The 18,262-nt window shown below is 44.1% G+C and overlaps 1 protein-coding gene across 2 annotated transcripts; it reads left to right on the top strand.

Annotated features, from left to right (window-relative positions):
- The first annotated feature begins 246 nt into the window (after window positions 1–246).
- Window positions 247–18,104, top strand: ube3b (ubiquitin protein ligase E3B). 2 transcript variants are annotated; one of them, XM_045706755.2, is made up of 28 exons: window positions 247–556; window positions 1,000–1,156; window positions 1,386–1,555; window positions 1,650–1,761; window positions 2,023–2,082; window positions 2,174–2,278; window positions 2,392–2,488; window positions 2,611–2,696; window positions 2,951–3,033; window positions 3,323–3,428; window positions 3,613–3,733; window positions 4,153–4,330; window positions 4,550–4,713; window positions 4,947–5,114; window positions 5,228–5,399; window positions 5,863–5,981; window positions 6,140–6,254; window positions 6,597–6,696; window positions 6,824–6,943; window positions 7,126–7,302; window positions 7,432–7,542; window positions 7,751–7,888; window positions 11,376–11,441; window positions 11,527–11,585; window positions 13,383–13,565; window positions 13,879–13,990; window positions 14,127–14,219; window positions 14,696–18,104. In XM_045706755.2, the coding sequence occupies exons 3-28, from the start codon at window positions 1,395–1,397 to the stop codon at window positions 14,885–14,887; spliced, it is 3,198 nt and encodes a 1,065-aa protein (XP_045562711.1). In that variant the 5' UTR covers window positions 247–556; window positions 1,000–1,156; window positions 1,386–1,394; the 3' UTR covers window positions 14,888–18,104. The 2 variants fall into 2 exon arrangements, with proteins under 2 accessions (XP_045562711.1, XP_014027584.1); XM_014172109.3 differs by having other exon boundaries at window positions 247–566.
- The last annotated feature ends 158 nt before the right edge of the window (window positions 18,105–18,262 follow it).

Genomic DNA, 18,262 nt, shown 5'->3' with positions numbered 1-18,262 from the left:
TCGGATTGGACCATACCAATGCGATTGGTAAGAGCATCAAACCGTGATTTATCATGGGTAATCTGCGATAGACTGACTGATCTACAAATAATACTGACTCGATGTTTAAGATGCAAGGTGATTTGTAGATCAGTCAGTCGGCAGTCGCCTGCACTGTCTGCTGTAATATCGAACAAGCCCATTTATAACTCTCTGTGGCCATACGTCATTAATTAGCTTCCACCCCGGAACTGAGTAACCAATAATAGCTCCCCCATTTTCTTTAGCTTTAAATTCATATCCATAGTTCTATGAATTGCATCAAAAGCTTTAATTGAATAGATCCAGTTTAGACAAAATAATAATTGTAACAAACATAATTTCAGTGTACATACAGTGTATCAATTTGGAAAAGATTATGTAAATTGTTTACTCTCAGAAAAATACATCCCACTTGGAATGTTTTCAGTGCGAAAGTGCAAGGATTAATGGCTGCAATCACGGATCTCTTGTTATTGTTTACATTTTGAAACAGACTAAGGCCTCTAATTTATGGGGGTGTCATTGACAGTGAACGGCAAGTTCTTGTTGAGTAATGTTTTACCTAGCTTTTCATGTTCGTAAAATGCGTTGACAAAAAGCTAAGTTATATCAATCAATTGGTGGTGACGAAGTAGCTAGCTAACGTTAGCCTGCTATGCTAACCAGCAGCTAGCTAACGTTAACCATAATACAGTAGATTGTTGGCTACAACAAGCTAGCGAGTTATGTCGGGTCTAGTAGTTATCTAGCTACTATAGCTAACTGTCACTCTTGATTTGTACCACAATGTTAGTTTGTCATGGATTAAAATGTTAGCTTGCTTGCTTTCTACTGTAGCTAAGTTAGGAACGTGTCATCGTTTGAGACCAGACAGACCATCCACAATTTTGCTAACGTTGGCTAGCTAGCTTAAACGGTCTCAAAGTTGTAATGATGGGCTAACTCGTTACAAATGTTCTTTATGTGTTATTTTCATAGAGATGACAAATTGATCCGCTTTTGCTGGGCTAACCAAAGCGCAGCTATAGCTCTCGAAGGGTTTCTGGAAACTTGGATCTCGAGGATGTTCAAATGACTGCAGAAACATAGCGCATAGTTGCAAAGGTCAAGCGAAGATCACCAGAGAAAAACACAGGTATAACACACCATGTTCTGTGTTTGTGCTATTGTTTTCTGTGTGTGATGTCATTATTAGAATAAGTATTCTTATTATATTGCAGTGTATGGCTAGATCTAAGTCATGTTATTGTTTTCCCCCCTTCCCCTTTTCCCACAGAGAATACTGACAAGTGAATTTCTCCTTGAATATTCATCACTATTGTGTTTCTGCAGCAACTAAATCTGTCAATTATGCCTGACCTTAGGGGTGCACAATGTTTAGTGCAACTCAGAGTTCCAAGTCTGAGTTCCTGGACAAAGCCAGGCAGGCACGTGAGGAGAGGAAGGGGTACAAAGAGAGGGAGAGAGCAGCCACTCTGATCCAAGCGCTGGTCAGGAGATTCCTCTGTCGCTGCAAACTCCAGAAGCAAATAAGGTTAGCTTTACAAGCAATACTTGCCAATATGCTTTAGGAGGACATATCATCTTTCTTGAGACTCAATGTGTGAATTCTCTCTCTTTCTGACCAGGAAAGAGGTTGATGACTTCTTTCAAGATGTCGGAACAACAAAAAGAAATGCACTATCCATTTTTAAAATTGCTCGGAAGTTGTTATTCATTTTTTGTCAAGAGGATAAGCTGGTGAGTTTCTTTAATCCCTACACTTTACCCTCACTGAAAATATATAACAAATATGTTTTGTACGTTAACTGATTTGGAAATATGTTTTGTACATTGTTATAACTGATTTGAATTTTAATTGTCTCTTACTGGAGAATGTCTCTTATTTACTTAGGAACTGAAAGGCATTTCAATGATTATGTATCAATATAGTACTTGAGATTACTGAAGATTGCTTAGTGTACATTTAACTAACGAACTATGATGGTTTTTGCTACGCAGAGGTTTGAGAAGCTTTGTCGCTCCATTCTTGGTAGCATGGAGGTTGAAAATGAGCCCAAAGTGAGTATGATTATTATTGATCATCAGTGATTACAGATTTTTTATGAACCCAGAGTGTGATTGACTCTGTGACTGTGTTCTTGGTTATCAGGTTTGGTATGTGTCATTGGCCCTTTCCAAAGACCTCACCATCCCATGGATCAAGCAGATCAAAGATGTTCTGTGGGTCTCCTGTAATTTTCTGAAAAAATTAAAGGTAAATATAAATACATAGGATAATAACCTTTTATAAAATAACAGGTGTATAATTTTAAATATTGAAATTTCAAAATTGTAACTTTAACCCTCCCTCCCTTCCTTCTCCTGTAGCCTGACATCCTGCAGGACAATAAGCTGGTGACTTTGTACCTTACCATGCTGGTTACCTTCACAGACACGTCAACCTGGAAGATAGTGAGAGGGAAAGGTCAGTCTCAGGTCAAACCACTGCTGCAGTGCACACACATCCTCTGTTATCACAAGTGTCTTGATATTGAAAGAAAAAAGACACAAAGTGGAATCCAACATTTCTTTCCTCCTCTATTCTAGGAGAGGCCCTCAGGCCAGCGTTGACCCGGATCTGTGAGAACATCATGGGGCATCTCAATCAAAAGGGATTTTATTCAATACTGCAGGTACAGTTACACACGTGGCATCTTCCACCCAGGCCTTTTAGAGCGATTATTATGATGTTAACAGGGTTGGGGTCAATTCAATTTAAATTCTAGTCAATTCAGGAAGTACACATTCTAATTCATATTCTCTTTTAATGCTTTTCAATTAGGAAGAATTAGAATTTTGGCTTACTTTTTGAATTGACTGGAACTGAAATGGAATTGACCCCAACCCTGGTTGTTGACATGTATTGGTTGTTTGGATTCCCTGGTAGATTCTACTCACCAACGGATTGGCGCGCTCCAGACCCTCTCTTACCAAGGGCACACTCACAGCAGTATTCACGTTGGCATTAAGGTGAGTGGTTGTTGGAAGTGCTCTAATCCCCATTTAACCACAATGGATCAATTGTCTCTGCATCACTAGAGCCTGGAGCAGATCTATTGCAGTATATTCCCAGGGTTCAGCTAGCTCACGTCCCCTCTCAGTAACAGGGTTTGTTGTAAGAAAATAATCCTGCGTTTTAGCTTCATGGAGAATTAAGTCCTATCTTATAGTGTGTGTGATCTGCTTGGTTACCGTTTTAGAATGCTTGGAGCCGAAGAAGCTTTGGGAGCCATTAGTGTAACTTGTCTTTATTTTATAGACCTGTCATTGCTGCTCACTTCTCTGACAACCTGCTGAGGTCTCTTCTCATCCACATCATGTCTGTCCCAGCTGTCGTCTCCCACATCAACACCATCACCCCAGAGGTAGACACTCACATGAAGAAATGGCACCCTATTCTCTACCTAGTGCACTGTATGTAGGGAATGGGGTGCTCGAAAGTAGTGCACTATGTAAGGTATAGGGTGCCATTTCAGACGCACCCTTTATTGTGTAGACATCATAGCTTGTACAGTGAGAGAGCCTCTGAGCGTGCGCTTGTCTGTGCAGTGCATGGCCACCATACAGACCCACGACCTGCTGAGGAAGTTCACCCTGTTCCTGAGCCGCGAGGAGCAGTGTGTTGACATCTGTGTCTGCCTGGAGGGGAGCCACACACTGTGCTTGCTGGGTATGGTCCTTTACACTGCCTCACATAGCTATTCTATGGCAATAGTTTTTAATTCTCTTCTATAGGGCAGGGTTTCCCAAACTCGGTCCTGGGGCCCTCCCTGGTGCACGTTTTGTTTTTGTCCTAGCACTAAACAGCTGACTCAAATAATCAAAGCTTCATGATGAGTTGGTTATTTGAATCAGCTGTGTAGTGCAAGGGGAAAAACCAAAACCTGCACCCAGTGGATTGGGGGGGGGGGGCAGGACCAATTTTGGGAAACCTGCTATAGGCTACTGTTTGTGTGAGTGTACAAGTTTTAGTTTTTTTTGCATCACTCTTTCTTGTTTTTCTCTGTGCGGTGCTGTGGGAAGCATACTGAATCAGCTCTTTGGGGTTGCTGCTCTGTGGGGCCTGTCTTTCATCCTGTTGTACTGTAGGTAACCTGATTCACCTGGGCTACCTCAACGAGAAAGTCCTGGAGGAGGAGGCCAACCACTTTGTGAAAGACCTGACGGACATGCTGTCCTACTGCCAGAGATACGTGTCCCAGAAGAAATCCAACCTCACTCACTGGCACCCGGTCCTAGGCTGGTTTTCCCAAACTGTAGACTACGGGTCAGTGGGACATCCTCAGAACCTGAAAGGTGTAGCCTGATCCCAGATATGTTTCTGCTCTCTTGTGGACTCCTATTGTCATGCCAAACTCATGACAATGACCATAGGAGCAAAACGGCACAAAAAGTTATGGGACCGGGCTATGAAATGGGATCTCAACCATTGAATGTCATGGATTTAAAGTGGATCTTAACTCCCTCACCCTGTCCCCCTCTCCAGTCTGAATGAGTCTATGCCACTGGTCACCAAGCAGCTGCAGTACCTGTGGGGCATGCCTGTGATCCGGACTCTCTTCAGTGACGTCCTCAGCAAAAAGCTAGAGACCCTAGAGCCCACGCCTCCACCACAGCCTACCACGTCGCAGAACAACCTGCCAGTCAAGAGTAAGTCAAATTTGGTTTCAGTTTGTTGTTTTCCTCCCAGGCACTTAAACAATCAATTTCAAGGGTTAATTATTTTGACACTATTATAATATTTTTTTCCCCCACTTACCTGGGTTTTTGTCGATCAATCCAGACACTGTATTAAAGGTTGTGTTTTAAAACAATGAACTAAACCTTATCAATGAAGTAACCTTGTCAGAGTGGTTTCTGATTGACATGTGGGTTTCTCTTAGGCCTCTTTAAGCGTGCGTTTCAGAAGTCTGCCTCGGTGCGCAACATCTTGAAGCCGGTCGGTGGGAGACGAGTGGATTCCGCTGAGGTGCAGAAGGTGTGCAGTATCTGTGTGCTGTACCAGACAGCCCTCACCACGCTCACTCAGATACGACTGCAAATCCTCACTGGTGAGTCCCTGCGATTTGAGAGACACACACACACACACACACACACACACACACACACACACACACACACACCGTATGTTCTCTCATGTTGTCACCGGCGGTGTCGCCCTCAGGCCTAACCTACCTGGATGACCTTCTGCCTAAGCTGTGGGCCTTCATCTGCGAGCTAGGCCCCCAGGGAGGCCTCAAGCTGTTCATGGAGTGCCTGAACAACGACACAGAGGAGTCTAAGCAGCTGCTGGCCATGCTCATGCTGTTCTGTGACTGCTCCAGACATCTCATCACGTGAGCTCCATGAATTGCTACCATATAACAGACACGTGATAGACACATCCAGTATGGGAGGGTTTCCCACATATAGATTACATCTAGTCCTGGACTAAGAAGGACTTTCAATACTAATCTGTGTCTGGAAAACTGTCCATAAATGCAGTATCCCAGACCCACTAGATGTCTGTAGTTACTGACACGTTATACTGTATGTCTTCCACAGGATCCTGGATGTCTGTAGTTACTGACACGTTATACTGTATGTCTTCCACTTGATCCTGGATGTCTGTAGTTACTGACATGTTATACTGTATGTCTTCCACTTGATCCTGGATGTCTGTAGTTACTGACATGTTATACTGTATGTCTTCCACTTGATCCTGGATGTCTGTAGTTACTGGCATGTTATACTGTATGTCTTCCACAGGATCCTGGATGTCTGTAGTTACTGACATGTTATACTGTATGTCTTCCACAGGATCCTAGATGACATCGAGGTTTACGAGGAGCAGATCTCATTTAAGACGGAGGAGCTTGTCACCATCTCCTCGTTTCTCAACACGTTTGTGTACAAGATGGTCTGGGACGGCATCTTAGGTGAGTCGCCTCATACCCCTGTTGAACTCTTGTCAAACTCAAAGGTCAAGCTGATTGACAGTGACAGAATTGCCACTCCCTGGTTTTGGCACCATGAGAAATACCTTGGGGATAGGGTTAGTGAGTGGGTGCATTCATTTAGTGTGTTGTTGTGACAGAGAATGCCAAGGGGGAGAAGCTGGACCTGTTCCACAGTGTTCACGGCTGGCTGATGGTGCTCTATGAGCGGGACTGCAGGAGAAGGTTCTCCCCTGATGACAACTGGCTGCGCAAGTAAGTGCCCCTCTGGAAACATACTGATCCTAATCCCCAATACTTCCCATATTTGTTATTCTGCACTTCCCAAATCCTTATAAGGTGATCCTAGTGATCAGTAGCAGTCAAATACTCTCAAAGCTTGAGGTGCGCTTGATTAAGCTTGCCCACCATAATGGAACCAATGGAATGTTAGTGCCAAAAGCGCCAACTTTGTCCACCCTGTACACCCTGGGGAAATATCGGGCCCATCTCAAGTATTTGACCTATGTATTTGTTCCAGGTGTGATCTGTGGGAGACAATTGTGATGTTGGGAAAAGGCGCGCACGCACACACACTCTTTCACCCCTTATGTTCAGGGATCTGAAGCCGAGCCTTTTGTTCCAAGAGCTGGAGAAGGGCAAGAGGAGAGCTCAGCTGTTACTGCAGTACATACCACACGTCATTCCCCACAAAAACGTGAGTCTGCACAGAAAGAATATTGTCCCTCTGGGGCATCTGTAGTTGTAGTTTCACTGTACCGTGTCCTTATCAATGTGTACATAGTGTCTCACCCCCATTCGTAATCCTGTACTACCCACTTTAGAGGGTCCTGCTGTTCCGGAACATTATCACCAAGGAGAAGGAAACCTTGGGATTGGTGGAGACAAGCTCCGCGTCTCCGCATGTCACCCATATCACCATTCGCCGCTCACGGATGTTAGAGGTATTAAATTGATGTATCGATCTGTTGCATGTTTTCCCCCACACTCGAATACCACTTAGGATGAATTCTGTATTCAAGTGTAAAGATTGAGACAGAGTCTAGTTGTCAAATACAGTCAGGTATGGTGGCTGTGACTTCAGCCCAAACTGATCACCCAAACTCTTTGTCTGAACACTCTTCAGGATGGTTATGACCAACTCCGCCGGTTGCCTGTCAACTCCATCAAAGGCGTGATCCGTGTGAAGTTTGTCAACGACCTTGGTGTGGACGAGGCCGGAATCGACCAGGACGGCGTCTTCAAGGAGTTTCTGGAAGAGATCATCAAGAAAGTCTTCAACCCGGCACTCAACCTCTTTAAGGTTTGCTCTCCAGACCTCGTTTCAAATAATTTTGGAATCATTTTGAAAGATTCACTCTCACAAGGTGCTTTTAGCCATTTTCTGTCAACCATGCTGCTGCTGCTGATGATGATGTATTTTCCCCCATAGACCACCAGTGGCAACGAGAGGTTGTACCCCTCTCCTACGTCCTACATCCACGAGAACCACCTGCAGCTTTTTGAGTTTGTGGGGAAGATGCTTGGCAAAGCAATGTATGAGGTGTGTCTGCACTCACAGAGGATGTTAGTCATGTGAAATTGCCATATATTTACAAGAATGACTCCTTTTAAAGCCACAAGCCCTGCCCACCACTTTCCCCCCTATAAAACTGAGGGATGGGTCTGGAGAAATGTAACGACGGTTCATAGCTGGAGCTATGGATGCAATGCCTGATAGTCCATGAGATCAACGTGTGTGTGTTTTTCAGGGCATCGTGGTGGACGTACCCTTCGCCTCCTTCTTCCTCAGCCAGGTCATGGGTCACCACCACAGCACCTTCTACAGCTCCATTGACGAGCTGCCCTCCCTGGACTCTGAGTTCTACAAGAACCTCACCTCCATCAAGGTCAGAAAGATCCCCCGCCCCAACTATCATAGTCCTATATTCCCTGTTATTGTGTGTATTACAGCATAAACCGTGTTTATTTACGAAATCGTTGTACTTTTTTTTGCAACATTGTTTTGCAACTCCCTAAGTTTATTTTACTTACTGCTTTAGCACACTCTGCCAACCCGGATGTCTTAGTCGTGTCTGAATCCTGGCTTAGGAAAACCACCAAAAACCCTGAAATCTCCATCGCTAACTATAACATTTTCCGCCAAGATAGAACTGCCAAAGGGGGCGGTGTTGCAATCTACTGCAAAGATAGCTTGCAGAGTTCTGTATTACTATCCAAGTCTGTACCCAAACAATTCGAGCTTCTACTTCTGAAAATTCACCTTTCCAGAAACAAGTCTCTCACTGTTGCCGCTTGCTATAGACCTCCCTCTGCCCCCAGCTGTGCCCTCGATACCATATGTGAATTGATTGCCCCCCATCTAACTTCTGAGCTCGTGCTACTAGGTGACCTAAACTGGGACATGCTTAACACCCCGGCCATCCTACAATCTAAGCTTGATGCCCTCAATCTCACACAAATTATCAATGAACCTACCAGGTACAACCCCAAATCCGTAAACACGGGCACCCTCATAGATGTCATCCTAACTAACTCGCCCTCCAAATACACCTCTGCTGTTTTCAATCAAGATCTCAGCGATCACTGCCTCATTGCCTGCATCCGTAATGGGTCTGCGACCAAACAACCACCCCTCATCACTGTCAAACGCTCCCTAAAACACTTCTGCGAGCAGGCCTTTCTAATTGACCTGGCCCAGGTATCCTGGAATGACATTGACCTCATCCCGTCAGTAGATGATGCCTGGCTATTCTTTAAAAGTGCCTTCCTCACCGTCTTAAATAAGCATGCCCCACTCAAAAAATGTAGAACTAGGAATAGATATAGTCCTTGGTTTACTCCAGACCTGTCTGCCCTTGACCAGCACGAAAACATCTTGTGGCGTTCTGCATTAGCATCGAATAGCCCCTGTGATATGCAACTTTTCAGGGAAGTTAGGAACAAATATACACAGGCAGTTAGAAAAGCTAAGGCTAGCTTTTTCAAACAGAAATTTGCATCCTGTAGTACTAACTCAAAACCGTTCTGGGACACTCTAAAGTCCATGGAGAATAAGAGCACCTCCTCCCAGCTGCCCACTGCTCTGAGGCTAGGAATTTCAATAAGCATTTCTCTACTGCTGGCCATGCTTTCCACCTGGCTACCCCTACCCCGGTCAACTGCCTGGCACCCTCCACAGCAACCCGCCAAAGCCCCCACCATTTCTCCTTCACCCAAATCCAGATAGCTGATGTTCTGAAAGAGCTGCAAAATCTGGACCCATACAAATCAGCCGGGCTAGACAATCTGGACCCTCTCTTTCTAAAATTATCTGCCGAAATTGTTGCAACCCCTATTACTAGCCTGTTCAACCAATCTTTCGTATCGTCTGAGATTCCCAAAGATTGGAAAGCTGCCGCGGTCAACCCCCTCTTCAAAGGGGGAGACACTCTAAACCCAAACTGCTACAGACCTATATCTATCCTACCCTGTCTTTCTAAGGTCTTCGCAAGCCAAGTTAACAAACAGATTACCGACTATTTCGAATCCCACCGTACCTTCTCTGCTATGCAACCTGGTTTCAGAGCTGGTCATGGGTGCACCTCAGCCACGCTCAAGGTCCTAAACGACATCATAACTGCCATCGATAAGAGATATTACTGTGCAGCCGTATTCATCGACCTGGCCAAGGCTTTCGACTCTGTCAATCACCACATTCTTATTGGCAGACTCGACAGCCTTGGTTTCTCAAATGATTGCCTCGCCTGGTTTACCAACTACTTCTCTGATAGAGTTCAGTGTGTCAAATCGGAGGGCCTGTTGTCCGGACCTCTGGCAGTCTCTATGGGTGTGCCACAGGGTTAAATTCTCGGGCCGACTCTCTTCTCTGTATACATCAATGATGTTGCTCTTGCTGCTGGTGATTCTCTGATCCATCTCTACGCAGACGACACCATTCTGTATACTTCTGGCCCCTCTTTGGACACTGTGTTAACTACCCTCCAGACGAGCTTCAATGCCATACAACTCTCCTTCCGTGGCCTCCAACTGCTCTTAAACACAAGTAAAACTAAATGCATGCTATTCAATCGACCACTGCCCGCACCTGCTCGCCCGTCCAGCATCACTAGTCTGGATGGCTCTGACTTAGAATACGTGGACAACTACAAATACCTGGGTGTCTGGTTAGACTGTAAACTCTCCTTCCAGACTCACATTAAGCATCTCCAATCCAAAATTAAATCTAGAATCGGCTTCCTATATCGCAACAAAGCATCCTTCACTCATGCTGCCAAACATACCCTCGTAAAACTGACCATCCTACCGATCCTCGACTTCGGTGATGTCATCTATAAAATAGCCTCCAACACTCTACTCAACAAATTGGATGCCGTCTATCACAGTGCCATCCATTTTGTCACCAAAGCCCCATACACTACCCACCATTGCGACCTGTACGCTCTCGTTGGTTGGCCCTCGCTTCATACTCTTCGCCAAACCCACTGGCTACAGGTTATCTACAAGTCTCTGCTTGGTAAAGCCCTGCCTTATCTCATCTCACTGGTCACCATAGCAGCACCCACTCGTAGCACGCGCTCCAGCAGGTATATCTCACTGGTCACCCCCAAAGCCAATTCCTCCTTTGATCGTCTTTCCTTCCAGTTCTCTGCTGCCAATGACTGGAACGAACTGCAAACATTTCTGAAGCTGGAGACTCATATCTCCCTCACTAGCTTTAAGCACCAGCTGTCAGAGCAGCTCACAGATCACTGCACCTGTACATAGCCCATCTGTAAACAGCCCATCTATCTACCTACCTCATCCCCATACTGTATTTATTTATTTATCTTGCTCCTTTCCAGTATCTCTACTTGCACATTCATCTTCTGCACATCTACCATTCCAGTGTTTAATTGCTATATTGTAATTACTTCGCCACCATGGCCTATTTATTGCCTTAACTTACCTCATCACTGTATATAGACTTTTTGTTTTCTTTTGTTCTACTGTATTATTGACTGTATGTTTTGTTTATTCCATGTGTAACTCTGTGTTGTTGTATGTGTCTCACTGCTTTGCTTTATCTTGGCCAGGTCGCAGTTGCAAATGAGAACTTGTTCTCAACTAGCTTACCTGGTTAAATAAAGGTGAAATAAAAAAATACAGAAAATGAGCGTTTCTGATTGGAAAGTCCAGGTGGTCCCTCCCCGTTTCAGTCCGTTTTCTCCCGCTTGGTGCCTGTTGAACACGACTCTGGTTTATGGTTATAATTGCGCTCTTTTGATTTGAGATGTTTGTTTTGCTTTGTCGATACTTTTTTTGTGAGCAATTTGACTTCAAGTTGTGGAAGTTGACTCAAAATAGGTGGTTGATCTTGGTTTTGTCCTTTTCCAGCGCTATGACGGGGATGTTGGTGATTTGGGACTGACACTATCGTATGACGAGGACGTTATGGGACAGGTAGAAACTATATATTTTTTTCTCTGAATGCAGGAAAACAGAACTGCTCTTTTAATCTTAATACTCTCTTCATGTTTCCTGGCAGCTGGTCTGTCACGAGCTGATTCCTGGAGGAAAGACGATGCCAGTCACCAACGAAAACAAGTGAGCAAGATGCAGATCCAGTATCTAGTGGTTCTCAAACCCCTCGGGGACCCCCACCCATTCCATGCATTTGATCTATTCCACAGCTAGCACACCTGATTCAACTTGTCAACTAATCATCAAACCCTTGACTAGGTGAATCAGGTGAGCTAGTTCAGAGCTACAATGAAATTGTGAAACATCTAGGGGTCCCAGAGGAGAGGTTTGAGAACCACTGATATACTGTAGAACCAAACTTGCAGATGTTAGTTGTTAATGCCACTTGATGTTCGCACCATTGTTTGTCTAATACAAGACGTATTTATTGTCCCCCCTCCAGACACTTGTGGAGATCTAAAAGGATTTGATAGGTATAAGCAATAAGGTGAATGTCCTACCAAGCCAGGGCATAGTAGATGTACTTGCATTGCTTATTATACCTATCAAATCCATTCATATTTTCACTGTTACTTTTTTCTTATTACTTTTTATTTTAGTCTACTTGGTAAATATTTTGTCAACTCTTCTTGAACTGCACTGTTGGTTAAGGGCTTGTAAGTAAGCATTTCACGGTAAAGTCTACACTTGTTGTATTCGGCGCATGTGACAAATAGTTTGAGTTGATTTCACAAGTGCCCAGGAGGTAAGGGCTACGGGGTTGTTTCTAGACAGGCCCATGGTCAAAGACGGTACAGTATGAAGATGGGAACTGCTTCTCCAATAGAAATCCTGATCACGCTTGTCGGTGATGTCATGGCGATGTTGGCTAGCAAAGCTCATGCATAGAAACACGTCATCGGGTCTAACAGTCCTCTCTCACTGAACTGTGCAGGTCGTCAAATCAAAGGCACTCCTTTGCTATAAAGTTGTTTTTGACAAATGAAAACGTGTCAGTTTGTCACTTTCACAAGGTTGGAGTAATAACATTTTCAGCTACATAAGACACCGGCTCAAATCTCAGTTGTGCCTTTAGATTTTCAGAAAATGAACAACCAAGGAATAATTTTTCCCTTTTCTCATTGACTTCTTAAACCCTGGTCTGCTTCACAAGCGTTCCCAGAAGTCTTGAGATCAAATGAAATGGTTAGCAGATGTTATTGCGAGTGTAGTGAAATGCTTGTGCTTCTAGTTCCGACTGTGCAGCAATATCTAACAAGTAACCTAACAATTCCACAACAACTACCTAATACCCACAAATTTAAGTAAAGGAATGGAATAAGAATATAAATATGGATAAGCAATGACAGAGTGGCAAAGGCAAGATGCAATAGATAGTATAGAATACAGAATATACATGAGATGAGTAATGCAAGATATGTAAACATTATTAAAGTGGCATTATTAAAGTGACTAGTGATCCATTTATTAAAGTGGCCAATGATTTCAAGTCTGTATGTAGGTAGCAACCTCTGTGTTAGTGATGGCTGTTTAACAGTCTGATGGCCTTGAGATAGAAGCTGTTTTTCGGTCTCTCAGTCCCAGCTTTGATGCACCTGTACTGACCTCGCCTTCTGGATGTTAGCGGGGTGAACAGGCAGTGGCTCGGGTGATTGTTGTCCTTGATGATCTTTTTGGCTTCAGGTGCTGTAGTTGTCTTGGAGGGCAGGTAGTTTGCCCCCGGTGATGAGTTGTGCAGACCGCACCACTCTCTGGAGGGCCCTGCGGTTGTGGCCTGTGCAGTTGCCGTACCAGGCGGTGATACAGTCCGACAGGATGCTCTTAATTGTGCACCTGATGTTTGCTCCTCTGGGTTTAGAAACTCTGCCATGGTGTTCTGAGTCTGACGTAACCTCACCTTTGACCTTCTCTGTGCCGCAGGATCAGCTACATCCACCTGATGGCGCACTTCCGCATGCACACGCAGATCAAGGAGCAGACTGCAGCTTTTATCCGAGGATACCGCAGCATCATCAACCCCGAGTGGCTGCACATGTTCTCCACCCCCGAGGTCCAGCGCCTCGTCTCCGGGGACAACGCCGAGATCGACCTGGACGACCTCAAGTGCGTCACCTTTGACCCCTTTGACCCCGACCAGCCCCTCCACATGTCACTACTGTTGTCACTCGACAGCTCTTCAATGTGCCAATTCTCAAACATTTTAGGGAAATCCTGAAATCCACGGTGTTCAAATGGTCTGAATCTCCCATTTGATTGTTTCGCTGACAATGAGCTGACCTTGTAAGAAGGTGATGAAGCCAAGGTGAAGGTGCTCGCTGACATGGTCTCCCTCTCTCTGTATATCTCTTTCCATCACTCTGTCTCTGTCTGTCTCTCTTTCTGTCTGTCTCTCTCTTCGTCTCTCTCCCGTTGTCAGGAAACACACAGTTTACTATGGAGGTTTCCACAGCAGCCATCGGGTCATCATCTGGCTGTGGGACATCCTGTCCAGTGACTTCTCCTCTGAGGAAAGAGCCATGTTCCTCAAGGTAATAACCAGCCCCAAATGTTACAAAAATGCTATTTTACCATTCATTCATTTAGCTGCATTAAATCGACTTGCAGGGCGCCAGTTTGAGACTTGTAACTGTTATGTGATCATCCATTGTTTTTCTTGATTTACAGTTTGTCACCAGCTGTTCAAGACCCCCCCTCCTAGGTTTTGCCTACCTCAAGCCCCCTTTCTCCATCCGCTGTGTGGAGGTGTCTGACGATCAGGTGAGAACACTGTAATCATAGTCAATGTTTATACATAGAGCTCAGTGATATGGAAAACAATCCATACCATGATCATTTGCCTGATGCGATAACGATAAATTAAACTATAAGTTTATAACAATGTGCACCACAGTTTAACATTTAAAAAGTTGTAGCCATCAATTGTCCCATTAACAATAACCCATATTAGTGAACTTATTTCATTTCAAACTTTACATTTCTGTAGCATAGACTACTAATCATAATGAATCATATCAGCAAAATGCCTGCTATTAGTGATCGGTATGGTCGGTGTCGATCATTTTCAGTTTGTGGTCCCAGCTCTACGACAGCACACCGACACCAGCACCCCTGCTACTCTCCATTGAACTTTGGCCTTTTTGTTGAAGAAGAAAATAGCTTTAGGAAGGCTGTCCCTTGGAACTACTTTGGGGTCACTGTGTGTTTATGTGTGCTCCTGTCGCCTGTCTCTCTAGGACACTGGGGACACCCTAGGCAGCGTCCTCCGAGGTTTCTTCACCATCCGGAAGAAGGAACCAGGCGGTCGCCTCCCCACCTCGTCCACCTGCTTCAACCTGCTCAAGCTGCCTAACTACAGCAAGAAGAGCATCCTGCGTGACAAGCTCCGCTATGCCATCAGTATGAACACAGGTTTTGAGCTCTCATAAAATAAACTCCCCCCTGCTCGTGGCCTGCTGACAACAAAACTAAAGGGAGAACGACTGAAGAGCGTCCTCCTTACCCAGGCTAGAGGCGGGAGTCTGTTAAGTCAGTGGAGCTTTACCAAAGCGGAAGGCAAAACACATAAGATACCCCCCCCCCCCCCTACCTTTATCGCAGCCTAGGAAACCAGAAGAGCTCCACCCTCTCTTATCCCAATCAGTCTGGATTCTGGAAGCTACCCACCCCAAGGGCTCTCAAGCCCATTTGCTGCCTGTGTAACCACGGTAACCTATTTTCTGTCCAATTGTAGTCATTGACTACGTTAGATTTTCTTTCTTCAAATAGACAAGTAGCTAAAGAAACAAGTGCTGTGGGAGCAACACATTTGGAACAGTCACTTTCTACTCTCTCAACTTTAACCCCATGCTAATAATCGTAACAAGGAGAAGAATGTGTTACCTAACACATTGCCAAACTAAAATGGCTCCATGTCTTACCATTTCTTCTCAGGCTTAATAGAACGATACTTGGATCTAGCACTCCCACGTCAAATTAACTGGAAAGCAATATAGATGCAATGCAAGCCATTAGACACGTGATAGACTTCTCACTGGAGAAAAACCATAGAACAAAGTTTCCTATCTATTGGAATACAATGTTATCCATGCAACTTTCAGCTGTCATTCGATGAGTCTTAATAGCCTTGTTGAACATGACGAAAGCACCTTTTTATAAAGAGACGACAAATCACTGCCTCATGTTCAACAACAAGTTCTAACCACAGAGAGGTGGTCACCTGTTGATGCCTGTGTCATATTTATATTGGCTCATGGATTAATTAAGGAATTAAATCCTGACGATCTGTCTCTCTCTCCCCATATACACACACTACAGTCAGTCACCTGACAAAAGCATTAGACCTTGTATCTCTGTTCTCCAATGTATTGAAATTAGAACTCATGTTACACAGCAATGCATTTGTAACCCAAAGTGATGCCTGTCTGTCATGTCAATACTTTCACTGATCATGCGGTTGTTTGATACAGACAAACGATGTCCCATTATCTTATGTCGTGGTTCCAGAGTGTTTTTTTTTTTGTTGGTTGCTTTTGATAATGAATTATTGGCTCTTGAATGTTTTATATGATTTGCTGTGAAATATCTGGGTCCTATAACTACAGCAGACAACTGTTGTTTTTTCCGCATTGCATGTCGCTGATTGTGACCTTCCCAAACAAATCTGTTATAGTGAAGTCAATCATGAACGTTTCTCTATACACTAGGATTTCACTGAATAATTCTCACTACACTTCTGAAAAATGCTGAGTGCCTCGTATGTCCCCACCTCATATGTCTAAGTGTGGCGTTGGATCGCGTTTGTGACTGACCATGTCTCTTCGAAATGGAATCAAGCCATAAACACACAGGACAAGGTATTTATAAAGACTTGAGCCTGCTTCGAGACAATTCAATTTCAACGCTCCCTCTACCATGTCCGCCACTGAACAAACCAACCAACCAAACCAGGAAGGTTTGGTGTAATTTGTCACTGGCTGTGCATGCCAACCCTGTAAGGATGCTCTCTTGTCTGTAGACCTTACAGCCACATGGAAAGGGGTTACACAGGGAGCAAACCATACTACAACATGTCATAGGTTGGTTGATCACCTGAATCTGAAAGCATTTCTTTTGTATCCATCTACCCTCCTTCAGACCCTCTCTTGCACAGAAAACCCTGCAAAATACCATGCAAAATGTTGCATTAACAGGGTCAAATAAAAAGACTATGTGGGGCAGTTGTTAGTGACTTGGTGGTGGGAGACAAGGCAGTTTAGGGTCTTGATTTGAATGAAGTGACAGATAAACAGGCTGATAAAAAGCAATAGCCTGTTTGTTGAGTCTGTATTTTATGCAGAACTGTTTCATGAGGGGTGTACATGTGTGCACTACGTGGTTGTGGTCAGCCATAGATACGGTTCTGGTTGTGGTCAGCCATAGATATGGCTCTGGTTGTGGTCAGCCATAGATATGGCTCTGGTTGTGGTCAGCCATAGATATGGCTCTGGTTGTGGTCAGCCATAGATATGGCTCTGGTTGTGGTCAGCCATAGATACGGCTCTGGTTGTGGTCAGCCATAGATACGGCTCTGGTTGTGGTCAGCCATAGATACGGCTCTGGTTGTGGTCAGCCATAGATACGGCTCTGGTTGTGGTCAGCCATAGATACGGCTCTGGTTGTGGTCAGCCATAGATATGGCTCTGGTTGTGGTCAGCCATAGATGCGGCTCTGGTTGTGGTCAGCCAGAGATGCGGCTCTGGTTGTGGTCAGCCATAGATACGGCTCTGGTTGTGGTCAGCCATAGATACGGCTCTGGTTGTGGTCATTTCTAGTTGAAGGCATAATGCACCCCAACACCTCACGGCATTAATCACTAGTTAACAGAAAAACACCTTTCTGATGATGTTATGGGGATTTTATGGGCCACTAAACAAGGTTCTGTATGGTTTTATATTGCTTCGGTATCTTAAATCGACCAATGAACCGAAATCTGTGATCTATTTGTTTGTGTATAGTAATATTAAGGGGTACAACCTACATGTACAGGCATTTCCCACAGTTATGAATGCCATCAATTTCATTGACAAATTGAAATAACTATTGGAGACTATAGTATATGGGAAGATCTTACCTCAATTTTGTCTGTTGTGACTGCGATATATTTAATTCCCAAGAGCCTCTGACTGTGGCCTCTGACAAATCAGTGGTCAATGTCCTCAGTGGTGTCTGACTAAATGTTACCCATAAATTCTTTCAATCAATTGTTTCAACAGCCTGATGCGGATTAGAAATGAGGTTTGGAAATGGAGCTGTAGTGAGACAAATGTTCAGTGTCCAAGAGAGAATGGAAGATACCTCACACACTCTGTCTGTTGTGTTTGATGAGGTCATTCCTCACTTTTAAATGATGTCATGAGATCTTGCTATCTTTTTATTAGAAGAAAAGGAAATCCAGGAAATGTGCAACATACTCCTATGAAAGTACTGTCCTCTCCCTCCTTTTTAAAAGTGTTTTTGAAACTGGTTGCACTATGTGAAATACAGGTTGTTGAAAAGGTTATTTCAATGTAAAACATGTCTGTGTAAGATAATATTTCTGCTGTAAAACATTAACAATTGTTGAGTCATGTTAACCATATTTATTCTAAACTTTACTTAACTAAAGTGAGTGTCTTTCTTCAGGAATCAAGCCATGCTTTTCTCCAGAAGTTGTATAGTGCAGAGAGGTATTTATATATTAAATAATGAAATGGCAGCTGTGTAGAACAGGTTATGTCATGGATTCGTGTGTCAGTCTGTCAGTTCTCTATTTATTACATTTC

The sequence above is a fragment of the Salmo salar genome, chromosome 24 (assembly GCF_965601325.2).
Source record: "Salmo salar chromosome 24, fSalSal1, whole genome shotgun sequence".
Classification (NCBI taxonomy): domain Eukaryota; kingdom Metazoa; phylum Chordata; class Actinopteri; order Salmoniformes; family Salmonidae; genus Salmo; species Salmo salar.
This window is presented reverse-complemented; position numbering and strand designations above follow the sequence as displayed.